The sequence below is a fragment of the Parasteatoda tepidariorum genome, chromosome 4, assembly GCF_043381705.1.
Source record: "Parasteatoda tepidariorum isolate YZ-2023 chromosome 4, CAS_Ptep_4.0, whole genome shotgun sequence".
NCBI classification, from domain to species: Eukaryota; Metazoa; Arthropoda; class Arachnida; order Araneae; family Theridiidae; genus Parasteatoda; species Parasteatoda tepidariorum.
The window spans coordinates 489,827-508,537 of record NC_092207.1 but is presented as its reverse complement, the minus strand read 5'-3'; the positions used below and the strand labels follow the sequence as shown (position 1 = coordinate 508,537).

General features: G+C 30.8%; 1 protein-coding gene across 1 annotated transcript in view; it reads right to left on the bottom strand.

The window, feature by feature from the left end:
• The window catches only part of LOC107450496 (Ryanodine receptor), a gene marked incomplete in the record, with an annotated part of 265,214 nt that overhangs the window by 10,794 nt on the left and 235,709 nt on the right, over positions 1-18,711 (bottom strand). Inside the window, 9 exon segments of the mRNA XM_071180425.1 lie at positions 4,892-5,004; positions 7,082-7,124; positions 8,834-8,964; positions 10,074-10,325; positions 10,412-10,498; positions 11,085-11,202; positions 15,119-15,159; positions 15,243-15,333; positions 16,422-16,649. Coding sequence (XP_071036526.1) covers positions 4,892-5,004; positions 7,082-7,124; positions 8,834-8,964; positions 10,074-10,325; positions 10,412-10,498; positions 11,085-11,202; positions 15,119-15,159; positions 15,243-15,333; positions 16,422-16,649 — 1,104 coding nt within the window.

Below are 18,711 nucleotides of genomic sequence, written 5' to 3'. Positions count from 1 at the left end.
TTTGTGTATTAATTGGTTAATATTGTAATACAATATGTTAAAAAATAAATACAAATAGGAAGTACACTCTATAACAAAAAAATCGACGCACCAAGAAGGAGTTGTCCGATTGAAACGAAAATTGGTGGATAGGAAGACAATGTACAGAATAGTAAATGATTAAAATTTCAGAACGATTGAATAATTTATTGCAGAGTTACAGTAACAAGTTCAATAAGGTGTTGACCCGCCTCTAGCCTGGATACCAGCTGCCACACGGCGTGGTATAGACCGATAAAGCTCCCGGACGGTCTCTTGCGGTATTTCCTGCCAAATTCGATCCAATTGTCATCAACATTCCGTGCCAGATGCAGTCGCCTTCCCATCATATCCCAGGCATGCTCGATGGGAGAGAGATCTGGTGATCTGGTAGGCCAAGGAGGAGTTTGACAAGCTTGCAGACAGTTCATAACAACACGTGCCGTATGTAGTCTGGCATTGTCCTGCTGAAACACCAGCCCAGGGTGCTGCAAAAGGAACGGTAGCAAAACAGGTCTTAGGATGTCGTCGACGTACCGCTGTGCAGTAAGTGTACCTCTAATGACGGCCAAAGGGGTCCGGCTGTTAAAGGAAATGGCACCCCAGACCATAATGCCTTGTTGAGGGCCGGTGTGGCGTGCAATAGTGAAGGCAGGATCTGCGTCTCCAAAGGCGTCTTCGATGATCGTCAGGACAAAGTTGGAAGCGGGATTCGTCGCTAAGGACTATATGTCCCCAGCATATCCCCCCATTTGCATATCTGTTCAAAACATTCATGCATACGAAATTTCAAAGCAATCGGAAGATTGCTTCTTGGTGCGTCGATTTTTTTGTTATGGAGTGTATATGAAAACCCATTGTATTGAGTTAACTCGCGTACATATTGCAAATATTTATTATCCAGAAAAAACTCGGCAGAATTTGTCAGTTTGTTTTGTTTTATCGTGTTTTTACACGGCTGAAAGCAAGCAAAACATAGTTTGGAAATTTGCCAAATTTTGTTTGAGAGTTTTGCTGTACACTTTGTGCGATTGCATATACGATGCTTACTGAATTAACATAGAAAAAAAAAAGAAGAAACAAAAATGGCGTATCATTTCACTGTGATTCTCAACCTTTTTTTTTTTTGTTGCGGCACACTTTTAACGATTTCGAAATTTGACGGCACACAATGAAAAAAATTTAGATTAAAAGTTATTTTCTTACCCGTGTTAAATAGTTTGCGATAATAAATTGAATGTGAAATAAAATATATACTACAAAAGCACGTTTATTAAGGGATTCATTTTTTCTTTCGACTCATTTTTTATTAGTAACAGTTATTTATTATTTTCTAGTTATTAATTGTTAGCTTGTTTTCCATAGTTATTGACTGTTCATATTCTTACATTAACTGTTATTTTTTGTGCTTTCTAGTTAACTAGTTTTTTTGCTAATTATTAATTGTTAGCATATTTTTTTTGTTAGTTGTCCTTCATTCATTTTTTTTTTATATATTTGATTTTTTAGTTATCCTTTGTTAATTTGTTTATTAATTGCATAGCTTACTTTAATGATTAGCTTTTATTTCAGTTTGAAAGTTAATATTTAGCTTGCTTTCCTTTGTTAATTAATAATGTTAATAGTCGTTCAATTTCCTACTTATTTCAACATTTTTTAAAATTGTGTGTCAAAGAAAAGTTACACTTTTATATTATATATACACTCTTTTTTAATTTAAACTTTACTCATAATAGAAAAAGCATTATAATTGTTATTGTATAATTTCTAATGCTTGGAGGCACATTTTAAGAATTTGGAGTCACACAAAAGTGGTTTAGAATCATTTCACTAGGGTTTATCACTTTGTGTGTTGTCCCCTGTTGTAAGAACTATCATACAAAGACTAACTATTTTCATTTGCCCGAGATCATTTGGGATAGTTAACTGATGGGGAATTAAATGTTTTTTTACACATAAAAACAAATTAAAATTTCAACTTAGAACTTGTGTATTATGTTTTGTTTTAGTTCCTTGTATTTGTTCACGAAATAAAAAAAATAGGTTAATTTTTTTCCTTTTTTTTTTCCAAAAAAAAAAAATGTAAGGGAAGTTTTTAAAAATGAAACGAATATGATTTAGACGAATTCATTTAATTAAAGAGAGAATGTCGTCGCCATTGACTAGGAATTGCCTTTTTATTTATTTATTTCATATTTTCTTATGTGTTATGCTGTTTTTAGTTATTATGGGAAATGTAAAATTATCTGAGAAATGAGTTTTAAAATTTAATTAATAAGTTTAAAATGCTCAGTTTCTCTTTCAGTTAAAAGGCGTCAAAATTCCTTTGCCGTAGCAGTCTTATAGTCTCCATATATGGCAGTACTTTTACTTTCGTTACTTGTACCGCCGGTACAAGTAAAAAGTACGTACTTTTACTTGTACTTCGTTACTTTTTAAATTTAGTACTTTTACTTGTACTTTCGTTACTTTTTTAGGGAAAAAGTACAAGTATTTGTAACGGAAATATCGAATGAAATCGTTACTTTTTTCTAAAACTCGGTAAGCTTTCTAAAAAAACAAAAAATTAAATTTAAAAAAAATGCTTATGTTTTTTTAATTTATAAAATTAATGTGCAATATATATGCATTCACAGCTAACTTCGTGTTTAAATACCTTCTGTTTCAACTTATACTGCACATTCAATTATTTTTTACTAGCTCAAAGATCACAAAGCTATCTGAAACCCCGTGTTTGCTTTGTTTATGTTTGTGTTTTTAAAACGCGTTTCTAAAGAGTAAAACAATTTTAAATCAATGGTAATTTAAATAAATAAAAATAATAAACTAAAAATTAAAATCAATAGATAAAATTTCTTTTTCGTGCAAATCCATAAAAAGTTTGATATTAAAATTATATTTGATTTTAAAATTATATTATACGATTATATTATAAAATTATATTATAATATTCTTCCGAATTTAAAAATAAATTAATGTCCATAACTTTCAAAATTAAAAATAATTAAATAAATAACAACAATTTTGCAAAAACATTAAAGAACATAAGAATATTATTCTATAAAATTTTAGGTTACTTTGAATTTTCGATTTCCTCGAAATGTACTTTTAAATCGTTACTTTTTTTGTTTAGTACTTGTACTTTTACTTGTACTTTTTACTCGTTACTTTTTAAACTGAGAACTTTTTACTTTTTACTCGTTACTTTTTTTAAAAATACTTGTACTTTTACTCGTTACTTTTTAAAAGTAACGTTGCCATATATGATAGTCTCTAGACATACGGCGTTGTATATTCTTCTTTTCCCTCGAATTATAAGACTGAATGAATTGTGGTATATTTAGAATAATATTTAGGGGATTTATTTGCTTTAAGATATGTCCTTAAATATTTATAAAGTTGAAATTTATGTGTTCTTGATTTCCTACTCGTTTAATGGTTTTCAAGAAAATAAAGTGAAACATTTTCTTGTTAAAACTGTAAAAGATTCTGGTTCCAGACCAGACAATATGTTTGGATGTGGTTTCCATAATCAATCATTTCTTATTCTCAAATAACAATAAAAATAATTATTAAAGTGTGAAATATTTTGCTTTTGGGGTGTTTTTCTTATTATTATGTACTTTAAATTAAAGTTCTTTTAAGACATTCATATTTTTCTTTTGCCAATGTTTCTTTCGACCCTATGTTTGATCCATCATCATAATGCTATTAAAAGAATAATAGAAAAGTTACACGCTGCCGTGCAATTGAAAACATTCAGTATCGATTTTAAGAATCCTTACCCTTATAAATAGAATAACTGCTTCAAAAAATAAATTTTATGGAGAAAAAAAAAAACTCCCAATGTGAGTATACAAATATGCTAAGAGTAGAAAAATCTGCTGATGACGTCTACGCACGTCAAAATATGAAACCCAGAATCATGAGTCAAATTCTGATTCATTTCCCTCTTAGTAACCTTGGGGTGTCAAATTCAAAAGCTCAAATAAACAATGCCTAACTTTAGCTTCAAGTGGGACGCAAAAAAAAAAAAAAAATCAATGTTCATAGAAACAAATATTTTTATGTTGAACAGTTCATTGTAATAAACATATATAAAGTTAAATTATTGTTTGATACTTGACATCTCCTCTCTGCTACTATCTCACCTACGTCGTTAGAAATTTTATTGGCCGAGACTACTTTCAAATTTGACCCAACGTGAGCGTTATTAATACGGTTTCGGACAGGAGATTTATTTCCATTCATAACAGAAAATAATTGGCTCTCACTGATAAGTACTTCCAAACGTGGAAATAATTTCATATCCGAATTTTCGAGTATTTTCAAACCTTGTCGGTAAATATTTTTAAAATTTAGGCACACCCACTTCAATGAATTTTGCCTTCAAATATGAGTCTCACTGAATCTCAATCACTTCCATTTGCATATAACTGGGTACTGAGTCTATATTTATCGAGAAAATCGAAGAAAACAAACAAAATTTGACTTCCAAAGAATTAAAATCTTTAAACCTTGTTTCAAATTCTGTTCTAAGATTTGAATTCTTTTCTGCGCATTTTTGATACGATGCAGTATCCCTGGAAGAGCAGGTGCCGCAAGCCAATTAGAATTTTATATATTCTAGTATACAATTTAAAATGATCCGTATAGTTTATAAATAGAGTATGTTATAATTTTACATGCTAATTTCCTTTCTAATTCACATTTCTATTTTATTTTGACTTTGCGTAAGATATATTGACTGGGCCGCAAAAATGTCCATCTCGGGCCGCGAGTTTGACATCCCTGCAGTAACCGATACTCTTCTACTTATAAACTGGATAAGGATGGTTTTAAAATTAGTATTACAAAGAAAAAGAAATCTTACATGCCAAACACGCCAGATGGTTCATCTTCTTGAGAAAATGCGCTTCCTTTTTGCATTCCTAGGAGGTTGCTGATGGAATCAAAATCATACGTCTCACTGTACGTCTCTCGAACCTGTTATTGAAATAACCTGTTCTTTTAATACCCAATCAAATGATTCAAAATAGTGGTTACATTAAAAAAAAAAAACATTTCGACACCTTTATCTCTCAACTATTGGATATATATAACTACAATTTATAATCGATCATTAAAAAAAAAACCGAGTAAATAAAAAATATAGCATATACCCACTCGTTCTTTTATGCTAATTTGCAGGAATCGTGACATTTTAAAAACGTGAACGCGGACGGGTGCTAGAATATACCCAAATGGTCCTCTTTCTTCAAGTTTGAAACATCGAATCCAACTAACTAGATTCAGTATGTGAAAAGTTTTGTCTTCATTTTAAGAATGTAAGGAAACTCCGTTAATGTTTAATGGGGCAGTCTCTACCATGGCCCGACTTAGCCTCATTGGGACCCAGAACAAACACTTCTTTGCGGGGCTCCTCTGCTTCACTATTTCGGTCATGAAGAACCGAACTTTATGAAGGTATTTAAATTTTTCACCTCATTATAGATATATAAAAAGAAAATGGACTGGAACCTAAAATACCTATAAATGCCCCCCTCCCTCCAACGGATATATCGCTCTGTCCATTTTATTGATTTTATTGACATTTTTATTTCCATCATGCCGAATGCAGTTTTCTGATTGTTGTCATATAGCTGCGAAAAATTTAAATCCTTGGTGACATTAGGGAGGAATTCAGCCAAATTTTCGCAATGACGATGGCTCAATGAAGCCCATCAGAAGCCCGCATTTTTGTAAACATATCACATTTTACGATATGTAAAAAAAAAGGCTTTTGATTAGCCACATTTTTTCATCGTAAATTGCGAAAAATTAGACTAATCCGCATTTGAAAACCATGCATTTACGAAATATAGATTTTTTTTCGCGTTCACACGATAGATCAGGGGTTTCCAACTGGCGGCCCGCATCCGGCCCTCGTAGCCTTTTTTCGTGGCCCGCGAACTAAAATATATTAGTTTTCATAGCGGACAATTTTCGTAAAAAATCTATAAGGGCTTAAAATACTTTTCTAGCTAAAAAAAAAAACTAATTTTTTTTGTCATCTGTGAAATTTAACATACCAACGGTGCAAAAAAAAATGTTTTTCTCAGGTTTTGCTTCCAAGAAAATATTTATTGAAATACAAAAATAATCGTGCATGTTGTTCTCTGTTTTTTATTTCTTTTTTTATTTTGTGAATATAATTTAGCATGTGCGTATCAGAGATTCTCCAATTTAGCTTTATGAAACCACTCATTTTGGATGAAATTATTTACATTTGTAAATTTTAAAGCACATAAAAGAGGGAACGAATATAATGTTTTATCTAAATTCCTTGAATTGAATATCGCATGAGCGGAAAAGAAAAAAAAATTATTTCAGATGCTCGAGAAGTTTTTAGTTGATTCTATAATTCGTAATAAGTCGAAAAAATGTTAATTTATCACAGAATTGAATTTGAAAGTAAAAAAAATCATGTCACTAAGTTTCAGATTAAGAGAAGATTCAAAATGATACATAACAAGCATTATTTGTAATGCTTGTTATTCTGTCTTTTTTTTTTTTTTTTTAGTATTAAAAAAACTTTTATAAAAATCTGCCAGTAATTTTTAACGTTCCTTCAAACATAAAAGAGTCCTATATAAAATTTTGATAAAGTTGTGGCAGCCATTTGACTGGTGTTTTTAATTGCGGCCCCCGGCCTCATGTTAGTTGGAAACCCCTGCGATAGATTAATGAAGAAGCTAACACAAGACTGACGGATTTTACACTGTACTGATATTTTGTTGTAAAGAAGGTAATTCAAGAAGAAAACCTAAAATAAACCTTCGATTCGATTTGGGCACCCCCTCTGATGTGGGGGCACTGAGAAACTGCCCTGTATGCCCCTGCATCAGTTAGGCTCTGATCTCTACACGTTAAAACATATTTTAAACACATTTTCATTGTAATGTAGGGGAAATTAAACGCATTGTTAGTGTGGAGACACCTGATACAAAACTGTGAACCTTAAACCAACGCCAATAGCTCTTTAGTCTGTCACTTAAATAACCAAAAAGTAAATTTAACCTACCCTTTTTTTAACGAATTTATCCCAATAGTTCACAGGAAAAGATCTGGAAATAAAAAGGTTGAAGAATCAAAATTTTACAATATTTGAATAATGTGTCATACTATTAATGTTTTGCCATAGTAATATATTGTTCGTCCACCAGGAGTAGGCACTTGACTCCGCCTTTATCACGTGGTTCTTCCGACGATAATAGTACGCTATTTTTAGAAGGAGGGGAACTTTTGAGGAACAATCCCGAGAAAGGTCGCCAGTTGGCAATCTTATGACAAAAATATCGATGTTAAATAATTAATAAATTGGATAGAGTTAGGTTGAATGTTTGAAGATTATAAACTATTTTCAGCGATATTATAGGCAAAGTCAACATGCGCGTGATTCTTTTTATGTGACCTGCTATTTAAGAACTTCTTTTTAATTTCATTACATATTTACTATTCCAATACATTTGACTGCAAAACAATTTTAGGAAAAATAAATTTAAAAAAGCAAATTTTAAAAAAATAATTAATTCTCATTTATTTTTTTGGGATATTAATAAATGAAACTAGTCATTCATTTTAACTAGAGAATTTTTCATTCTATATTTTTATGCTCGCAAATAACATTTTTTTTTTTCAGAATAAACTTTTATTTTTCATTAAACAAACAAAAACATTAAAATACAATGCAATTTTATAAAATTATTCTTTAATGCAAACTTGAATAAATACTTGCTTTTTAGCTGTTATGCATCACAAACTTCTTTACTTGTGAATAATACATTGAGGCTATTTAATGACACTATTTCAATATATTTAGTAGGTATAATGTGCCTAAATCCAAAATAAAAGTGACTCAAAATTATTAAATTTTAAGAAAATAGTAGAACGCAAGAATGTTAAAACAATTTAGAATCTGCCTTAAAGATGTGTTAAATAGTATATGACAACGTAAAAATGTCATAAAAAATAACATAAATCATCAATAATAATACGTATTACAAACGAAAATGATTGCTAAGATTTTTTCAATGAAGTGAATAAATCTTTTACATAATAATATAAGACCTGGTTGAAATTATTTTATTAATAAACATTATTAGTATTTCATAAATTTTTCATTTTTCTAAAAACAGCCCTTTTTAAACTTGACATATATTTAACTAGCTAGCGTTACGAAAGGTATAACAACCTGGAACGCAGACTTGATGTAAACAATAACAAGCTTCCTAAAATCGGAAGGAATTTAGAAAACTTCCGGTGTATCCCTCCGCTTATGCACGAGGTGCAGTGTGAACAGGCTGATTATTCTAGGAGGTTTATTATTGTGATTTGTGTTTAACTTTACCCATTCATAAGAGTTTTCTGTCATTTATATAGGGTTGAGTAAAAAGTTTTTCACCAAGGGGAGATACCTACGCGCCAACAGTAGCCATTCTCGTGGTAGTAAACCTTTTTCCAAATGAGTTTTTGCATTCTAAAGCTGAAAGTTGGAACTACGCAACTGTGTAATTTCTCTGTCAAAACTTTATTATATTGTGCACCATAAAAGTGTTTAAATTGAAGCTATCACGTCAACAGATCAGAACGATTATGTACTATTCACTGTTTGGCGAGCATTAAGAGTTGTCTCAATTATAAGAGTGGGGATGTTTTATCCAATTACTAACGTCCTAAGAAGTGGAGCCCAACTCCTGGTGAGTGAACAATATTATTAATTTGTCAAGGTTTCTCATAGTAGTGCATGAATCGTTTAAAAGAGGACCACACATACTTTGTACTGATGACCAATTTATCCCAGTGTCCTTTTAAATCATCTTCGGCAGGTTGTTCGGATATGTAAAGACCATCGATTTCCACAGCCCTCGCGATTTCTTTCTCTCTTTTGAAGATCGCCAGAGGCACCTACAATGAAAAAATATAGCCTCTAATGTATAATCAAAATTTTAGTGCCAATTGGCCATTTTTTTGACTAATTAACAAACACAATACTGAAAAGTGATAAAGACGAAACATTTTACTTTTGCAACGTGGGGGGGGGGGTACTGATTTATTCCAAAACAATTTTAGAACCGTTTCAGTTCACAGCTCGTCTATAATCAGCTGTTATTGTTACACACTCCTTCTTAATTCAAATATCCATTATAATCAAAATAATAAATAACACATTCATTCTTTATACTAGTTCTTCGAACGTGGCATAAAAATCAACGGATCAACACAGCTCAACATTGACAAAAAAGTTAATATAATTCCATTTTATTTTATTATTTTTCGTTACCCCTGACCTTTTCGTTCTTAGATTAACCTACGCTGTTAGCGATCACTTGATATCATTCGGTATCGAAAATAAAATGCTATTGCAAGGAGCAAATTCTGCAAAATCCAGATTTAAGAAGCAGTGTTTCGGTACCAACTTTATTTTTTTTAAAATTTTATTTAAATGTCCGTTGATTTCGTATTATTTAGAATTGTAGAAACAAATTTCAAATGCATTAACTATAAGGCTTTGTTTTAGATAACTAATGTTTCTTCCACATGCATCCCACCTATTTTTCTTTTACTCAAGCTTAACGCACAGGTCACGTAATCACTTCCATTGCAACGATTCAATAGAATTGTAACACCACTAATGTCATCTTTCAAATAACTGAGAAAACAGAATCACCTGCAAATGAATTTGCATCGCTAAACCTAGGGTAATAATTCGTTTTTCAAGCGTTCCTCGTGAAGAACTATTTGAAAAGATTTTTAAGATTGGAGCTGAAATCGCCTTTTTCACGAACAAACGGTTCTTGAGTTATAAAAGAATTCTTTTTATTTGACTCCTACAATTAGTGGATGCCAATACAGTTTTTACAAATAATGATTCATTCATTCATTTTAGTCTTATGGGGGAGAATTAAATTGTAATTATTTAATAAGAAGTAACTAAAATAAAAATATTCTTTGTTAACCTAAGTAGGAATTAAAATTTTTTTTAAATATTATTTGTTATTCTAAACAAGTCTTACTTTTAGATTATAATAGGCGATCAACATGCAAAATGAAATAATGGAGTGAGTGACTGCTAACAGCCGAATGACAGGCTCTAAATAGAACACTTTTTCTTCTATAACAACCCATTCTTCCACATCTTCATCCTCATCTCCCAGTATTGCACTGTCGTCGAAGTTAGTACCGTTGCCCAAGACGATATCATCATCATCATCATCCTCTTCTCCTTCCTCCCCCTCTTCCTCCTCATCTCCTCCAGGAATGGTAACCTGTAATCATGACATGAGAGGATGGTTATAAGAACACTTATTTTGCACCTACTGGGTGATGGAATTTATGAGTTAACTTTTCTTACCTTGTAGAACAATAAGATGAAATTGATAGCAAAAGCCATGACGAGAGCAGCGTATTTCATAGTGTAGAAATTTCGAGCCAAGAAACTCTGCAAAAAAAAATAATTGTTTTTTAATAAAAAAAAACTTGGCATTCAATCTAAGGCAGTGATTCCCAAAGTGGTCTATATTGACCCCCAGGGGTCAACGACAACCTGTAAGGGGTCCATTTTAAGTGAAAAAAAATTGGGGGTCGATGAAATGAAAATGGGGGTCAACGATAGTGGATCTCATAAGCAGGTTGTGACTTTTAATTTTGGCATTTCATGAATGGAATAATCAACATACACTAATAGTACCTATTTACTTACATTATAGACCTTATACAAAGATATTTATCTATCTACATTCTATATAATTTATAAAAGCAGCTATGAAGTAAAAACTTCATTAAAATTTAAGTTATTGGGATTATTTTTTGAAACTGAATTATTATAAACTAGCAGTTGCCTGCAGCTCAGCCAGAGTACGTTTTTATTTTCTCTGCGTGTAAAGTTTTATTTTGTAACAAAAAAGTATTTTTTGGCTGTAAATTGTAGCCTAGCAAGTGTGTCTACTCTTTAGCTACCTGGATCACCAATTTTATCTGCGCACGAGATTTGTTGCTTAGTTATATGTAAAAGGGAGATCACTTACCACAAGTTTCCTTCCGTATTCTTTAAAATTGATTGCAGCCACTGCAGGTGTTTCCGTTGGTCTGATGGGTTCTGGTGGCAACATAATCATGGCTGCTTGTGCTGCTGCTGCTGCGGCTCTGAAATGAAAGAAAATTATTTTTTCTTCTGCTACGAAGTCATCGCATTATTATAACAATTTTTTTGAAAAGAAATTAAAGGGTTTTTTTTTCTAAAAAAGTTATAATCTGAAATTTAAAAAAAAAAAAATTTTTTTTAAATTTTTTTAATGCTAGAATGGTTATAAAATGAACATATTGAACTGCCTATTAAAATTTAATTCAAGTCATTAACATATTTTTTATGACTTTTAACGGGGGCGAAAGGAATCATAGTATCTTTTTTTTTTACATCCAATTTCTCGATGAAAACAAAATTACCCAGACTACTTACAAGCAATTTCTTAATATCGATTTAGTAATTCCTATGGCCACTTTTCAAGTGATATTGTTTAAAATATTTTTGAGAATGATTTATAAGAAATAAAAAAATTATATCGGTTATTAAATATAGGTTTTTAAGATCATTGTTTTAGATGGAAGGTGGTTGGGATTTTCAAAACCTTACTTTTTGTAAAGAACTTGTCACTTTAGTGCTTATAAATAATAAAAACAAAATTATAAATTTTGTGCCTATAACTACAGATAAACTTGATGAGAAATGAACGAACGCTTAACGCGAAAGCACAATGAGCTCTTCAGTGTTAACCTCTGTTGAGCGCCGCTTTGTTACACTTAATTATGCAAACACTAAATTTTTTTTTTTTTTCTTTTGCATTTTTTGAAATTGCACAATTCATGGGTGGGGAAATATTCGATAGGAAGCATAATTTGTTCACCAGGAGTTGGCACTTGGCTCCCCCTCCTCGGACGCGGAGTTCATTCCAGCGCGGGAGTAAGAATAGAAACATCTCCGCGCTTGAAATTGAGACAACCTTTAGTGCGCGCCAAACACAAACAGTGACTTATTTTTCAGTCACTTACTTCGCTTTATCATCCGCTATTGTACCTTTCGTTTCTCTAGCTAATTAAATATATTTATAATTTAAAAATTGTTGTTTTTCCAGCAAAATATCTCAAAAAGGACAAACTATTTACTCAAAAGGGAGAAATATCATAAAAAATGGAGCGAAATATCATCAAATTTATGAAATATTTAATGTTAAAAAAATGCAGATAAAGTTTGCGAATTAAACATTTTTGCCATACAATCGTCAAATAGCAACCTTGTTCAAGATTGCTCACAACTTTCTTCCAAAAATAGCGAAATAGTATCGTCACATATCACGTGATGAAGGCGGAGCCAAGTGCCAACTCCTGGTGAACGAGCTATATACGTATTTAAATATTATATTTTGAATGGGGCTCTCAATAATGTCACAAAAGCAGACGAAAGAAAAAGTAATGTTTTTCAAACTAAAACCTCTTATTTCCATTAAAAAAATAATTCGTAATAAATTGCATGATTGACTTTCTTTTCATCATTCGCGTTTAACAGATTTCTCAGTACTTTCATCAAAACTTCATCTTCATAACAGATTCTTAAATATCGTCATTTGGGGAAAAAAATGGATTTCCAAATTATTTCGTGAGTTGTAAAAACTTAAAAGTTTTCTATTGAAAAACAAATGGTGATGGATTTTAATGTTCCGAAATATTAAATAAAGAGAAAAAATATTTTAAAAAATTGTATAATTAACTAATCGATACAAAAAATAGTGATTTGAGGTAGGACTCATTTGGTCATTATTCACATCTTCAAGCCATATTTCTAATTTGTCACATAAAGTTCAACGCCAAAAACGTTCTCAACACTCTGATCCATACACATATTTTATTATATGTTAGGCCCGTGGCAGAATTACGGCGACATCGTCGCAGAATTTTTGCAGAAAGAAGTTTCATTAGAAAGGGGAAATTTTTATTTTTCCTTTCTGTATAATTTTTCGAAAAATGATTTTTTTTCTACAGAATTGTTTTAAAAAGAAGTCTTTCTTGCGCAACAGAGAGGAAAGAAATAATCTTAATTTTTCTGATCTCATTCGAGATTTTTTTTAAAAAAAAAAATCGGTAATGACTGGCTTTTAGCTAGAATTTCAAATTGATAATATAAAATAAAATAATTCTGAAGGTTTAAAAAATAGTTCGCTCTAGAAAGGATGTTCTTTCTTTCTTTTTTTTTCCTTTCTTTAAAGAGCACCCTATTTTACATATACTTATTTGAGTATCTCTTTTTTAAAAAGTATTATTCGCGTGATTCGTGATTTTTACTTTGGGTGTTACTGCACGGGTTTTATGATTTCAATTTATGTTTGAATTTTAAGTTGTTATCGCTTAATTTATTTTCGAATTTTAATTTATGAAATGATTTACAAAATTCGAAAGAGGAAATAATGAGTGCATTTTTCCGCCTATAATATTAAAATAAAAAAATATTACTTTTACAATAAATTGTTATGCATTTAATTTTTTTATACATTTTTATTCTATTCTTTCGCCTGCAAAAACAACATTTCTGTTACTTTAAATGAGTAATTGTTACATTTTAAAGTGTCTTAAAGAAATGCCACCGAAAGCTCGAAAAAATTCTGCCTTAGGGTATGACTGCAACAGTTTAAAATGCATGCTTATTAGGATCAACATTTAAACATTATAGCGGAACATATTAATTATCCAAACATTTTAAAAAAGAAAAAACAGCGGTAATATTTGTTACCTGTTTTTTGTGAGTCTATAAACATTTTACATTTAAATCCATTGTTCAAAAAAATAGAACGCATGGAAAGAAGAGTTTGATAAGAGCGGTGTTAGACTGAACAACTTAATTCTAATCACCTGCATGCTAAATTTTATTTTTCGGAGGTGCGTTACTAAACTGCAAAAAACTGTCTAATCGTTCGCTTTTCTCTTTTAGTTGAGACATTTTAGTGTCGTTCTTTTGATTGTTTTGTGCAAGACCCAATTTAGCATCATTAACAGCCTTTAAATAACAAACTGAATTTGGATGTTACGGAAACGGGTTTCGTGTCTTTGAAATTATCAAATACAATACAACAATTACTTTTTTTAAAAATAAAACGATATCGATCACTTTAAATGTTTTCATGGATTATATTATTTTAATGGAAAGTGAAAATACAGAAAGGATTATATAAGAACATCTCCAACTTGTGAAAGTATCAGTTATGATTTCGCCCAGAATTTTTTAAAGCTAACATAAAACACACTGAAAATGTTTAAATACAGTACCTGACCAAATTATTAGACGAACTATAAGATTCTATGTAAAATCTTAATTATCAGGTGATACTCTATACAGCTTTCTTGTTTTTAAGTGACTGAAACCGGTTTGTACTTTTTTACGTTCTTCTGTAGTATTGGTTAAATTAGAGGATATATAATATAAACTCGAGGACTAGATAAATTAGACAATCTATTAAATAAATATAGAATATTTATTATATCAGATATTATATTAGTATATTATAATAATGAGACCCAATTAATAAACTCACTGTAATTTTTTTAAATAATGACATGTTTTGCACAAGTTTATATAGGCAATACTTAACTATTTAATTATATATGTAATTGGTTTTTATTCGGGAGATTTTTTTATATACTACTTCCAATTTGTATTCATTTTAACGTATTGCATTGGACATGTTAACCCATTAAAACACGAACGTCAACAAGTACAAACCGGTTTCGGTCGCGTAAAATCAATAAAGCTGTATAGTATCACCTGATAATTAAGATATTATATGGAATCTTAAAGTGCTTCTAATCATTTGACCAGGGATTGTATAATATTTAAGCAAATAGTTCATGGTCCATGTAAATATAGGTCAGAAGCATTGACGAAGCGTCATGACACAAACAGTCAATTTGGGTATTATTGAGACATGCTGATCTAGTTCAGGCTTGGTTTTGACACATCGCGTAATGGAACACGCCAAGAAAATGGACAAATCAATTATTAATAAATGTTACTTACTGATCGGCTGGAACCACTTGGCTGGTACTGGCTTCAAGTGGCTGTTAAAAGAAAAAATAATCAGTTCATTTAGGAAAGTATGGAGGAAAAAAAAAAGAAAACAAGCGAGATATAATTTCAATACCTGTTGAGACTCTTCACCCGTGGGGGATTTCTTTCCGTCCTCTTCGGTGGAGGCGCCCTCTGTACCTTCTCCATCACCTTTTGTTTTTGTCCTGATGAAAAGGGAAAATTGTTGGTCATTGTCCACTTACTGAAATCTTTATTGTTGCTTCAAGAATCGTCTATGTTAAAATCAACTAATTTTACTTTTCTACTGATTTGTAACACTTTTAGATGAAATGTTTCCAGATTGGCAACACTGCGCCGGAAAATGTTAAGAGTACTCCACACCGCGGAAGTTTCCTCTGAAATATTCTTTCCTCTTCATGACTCATTTAAAATTTAAAGTGTAGAAAAAAAGAGAGTACAGACAAACCTAGAGTAAGCCAAATACTGAAGAGAAAATTTTAAAATGTACAAATGGAAATAAATGATGACAACTTAGGATGACGCAACGGTTCACTTCTAATAATTTGTTTTTCTTCCAGTACTTGAAACTTCGTGACAAACTCTAGGTTTTGCCAGAACATATTTTTTCTTCATTTTTAATTTTAAATTAGTATCGATGGAGAAGGAGAGGAACATTTTCTGCAGCTGTATGACGTCCTATTAAGTAGTAGTGCCCTGTAGGGCAAAATTCTAAAACTTTGCTACTGCCCCATTTGTAGCAGAAGCCGCTTTTAAAGGTATATGATCACTTTTTTAAAAAATTAAAAATTTTAAGCGAGTAAAAAGCCTTTTTTTTTAGCATTTCATAAAGTATAAGAAAAGAAGGTCATTAATCAAGAAAAGTTTTAAGCGAAGCAACGCGAAATGAATTAATTTTCAAAATATTATTCGCAATATTTCAATATTTATTAAAAATCAATAATAAACTGCAAAGGGAGTGCATTTTCTACTAAAAAAGTGGTGTTCGAGTGCTAACAGACAGACAATTCTTTATATTTACTCAACGGGTTCGTTCATTTTGTCATTTAAAGAACCCTATATATTATGCACGAATGATTTTAAAGTGATGAGGACATTTTTTAAAAAATTATACGAAAAAATTGCGCTAGACAAAAACCTAGCAGGAAATTATCTCATGGATAATTTACATAGCGGCATATATCTGACAGAAGAGGTATTCCCGTGCAAAGCAAGAATGTTCTTTTAAAAAATATATATATATATATATATGCGGAGTATTATTAAACTCTACTTTTCTCCTTCTGTGGCAGCAGTTTCTGGTCCAGTAAGTGCTAAAGTTTTTTCTCCTCCTCCTTCAGTGGGTGTCTCCTGAGGTGGCGGGGGCGCTTCTATAGGTAAGGGTTCTATGGGCATCATAGCAGGTTTTCCAAAGTCTGGTTTCAAATCTTCCACTTCTTCCTCATCACCTTCTATCAGAGCTTTACCACCCATTAACAGTAATATGACATGGAAAATGTTCCTAGAAGGTTAAAAAGAATATATGACATACAAGAGATTGTTTCTTGTCATCTAGAGATGCCGCCTTATTTACATTTATGAGAACCTCAATGAATAACTCTTGATTTTTAATGATTAGATTTGCACGTACTACAACTCAACCTTAATGACTCCAGGGCATAACCTTAAACAGGCTAACTAATTAGTGCAGGAGGTATTTTAAATTTCGATATCAGACACGAAAACGTACTTTCTCTGTATAAACATACCTTTTTACCAAGCGATTCAAAATATGGGATGAAACAACAATCTTGAAAATCGGATTTCAATAGAAGAGTCATCGAGCCCCTTTTACAATTTGCGCATTTCGTAATGTATCGAAATATTTTCAAAAGAATCAAAAACATTCTTGCATTAAATTGAGAAATTCATTTATCAAACTTAGTTATTTTTTTAAAAATAATTTTATTCGAAATTATAAAAAAATAAATAGTTATTTATAATAAATTAATTAATAATTAATTAAATGAAACATTAATACTAGTTATTATTGAATTCTTATTAGAAGGCTCACAAATTTCTTCGTCGAATAATAAATATTTAAATATACGAAAAAATTTGAATTGCAATGTATACAAATTAGAACATCATTTTAAAAAATGTAATTTTAAAAGGTAAAATACAATATTTTAGTGCAATCGATGGAACAGTTTCGGAATTATGAAATTTGAAAATAAGTCATGGATATAAACTTTAATTTAGCGCGAACTATTTGACCGATTTCATTTTGCATTTTGCCATTCAAAATTACATTCTTTAAAATAATGAAATTATGTGTATATCATATGATTCAAATTTTTTTTCGTTTATTATTATTTAAAATATTAAATAATTATTAAAAAAACTAATATTGGTGCATGGAATGTTTAATATAGGGGCATCTTTGTGCAAGCTCATTTTATTGTTGTAAGCAAAAATTTTTTCGATTCGCTTAAAAAGTTCATGATAAGGGGAAATAGGCTAAAAGTAAAATCAAGATTAAGGAATTCTAACTTTCATCCTCTACCCTGACTTAACTTTTCAAATTGTAGCGAGCCCCTCTATTTTGAGGGTCGAATCCAAATTAGTCTGGAAAAAAGATGTGTTTAAAGAAAATACGTTTTTGTTTCTGATTTCCTAACTGAAAATATCATCTACACCAAACAATTTAACGTTATTCTTTAAAAAACTAAAAGTGAGTCTTAGTACGCGAAAATCCGTTCATTCTATGAAAAGTTATTCTAGGTGTTCCCTTTTTTATATTGCTTAATCAGACAGCTTTTGTTTTTTCCTTAAAAAATAAAGTTTAATTTCTTTTCATTGCAAGCGACATCTCATTATTCACTGGAGAATCAATTAACTAACATGCGAAAGAGATTAATAACATCTCAAATGTGAGCTCATTGCTCACATTTGAGATTAAAATCCTTTGAAAAAATTGGATATGCTATGAAATAATGTACTAATTCAAATTAAAAGAATAAAAAAAATAAACTTTGTGTTATTGGGATATTTACTTTTAAAAAAAGTACAATGCTTCTATAATAGTTAAAGAATAAGAAACTAAAAGCAGAAGTTCACTTGTCTGCAATGTCGGTCAGGAGCGTCCTTAATCCAATGTGTAAATACTTGTTATAATCCAAGATGATGAATGATACGAAATGAAGGAAGAAACATCTATATTATATAAAACGCTAATACGTACGTATGTATGTATGTATCAATAAAACCGATGATATTTCTTTTCTCGCGCTGGCAACAGTTTTCATTTTTAATTTATTGGATTCGGCGCGCAAGAGCGCGTAGTGAGCAACCAGATAACAATAACCAGAGTGAGCATTATCAGGTTGTTCAATTCAAATTCATGCACTACAATATTTAATTTAAACTCAATTAGGAATTAATTAATTAATTGAAGTGAGAATGCTTTAAAAGGCCGCTGTTGAATTGATATTTTTCTACTGGGAGCTACCTAAACGTCTAAAAAACGTTTAAGTGTTTGTATTGAATGCATTGAATTTTTTTATATTTCGCGTTTATTTATG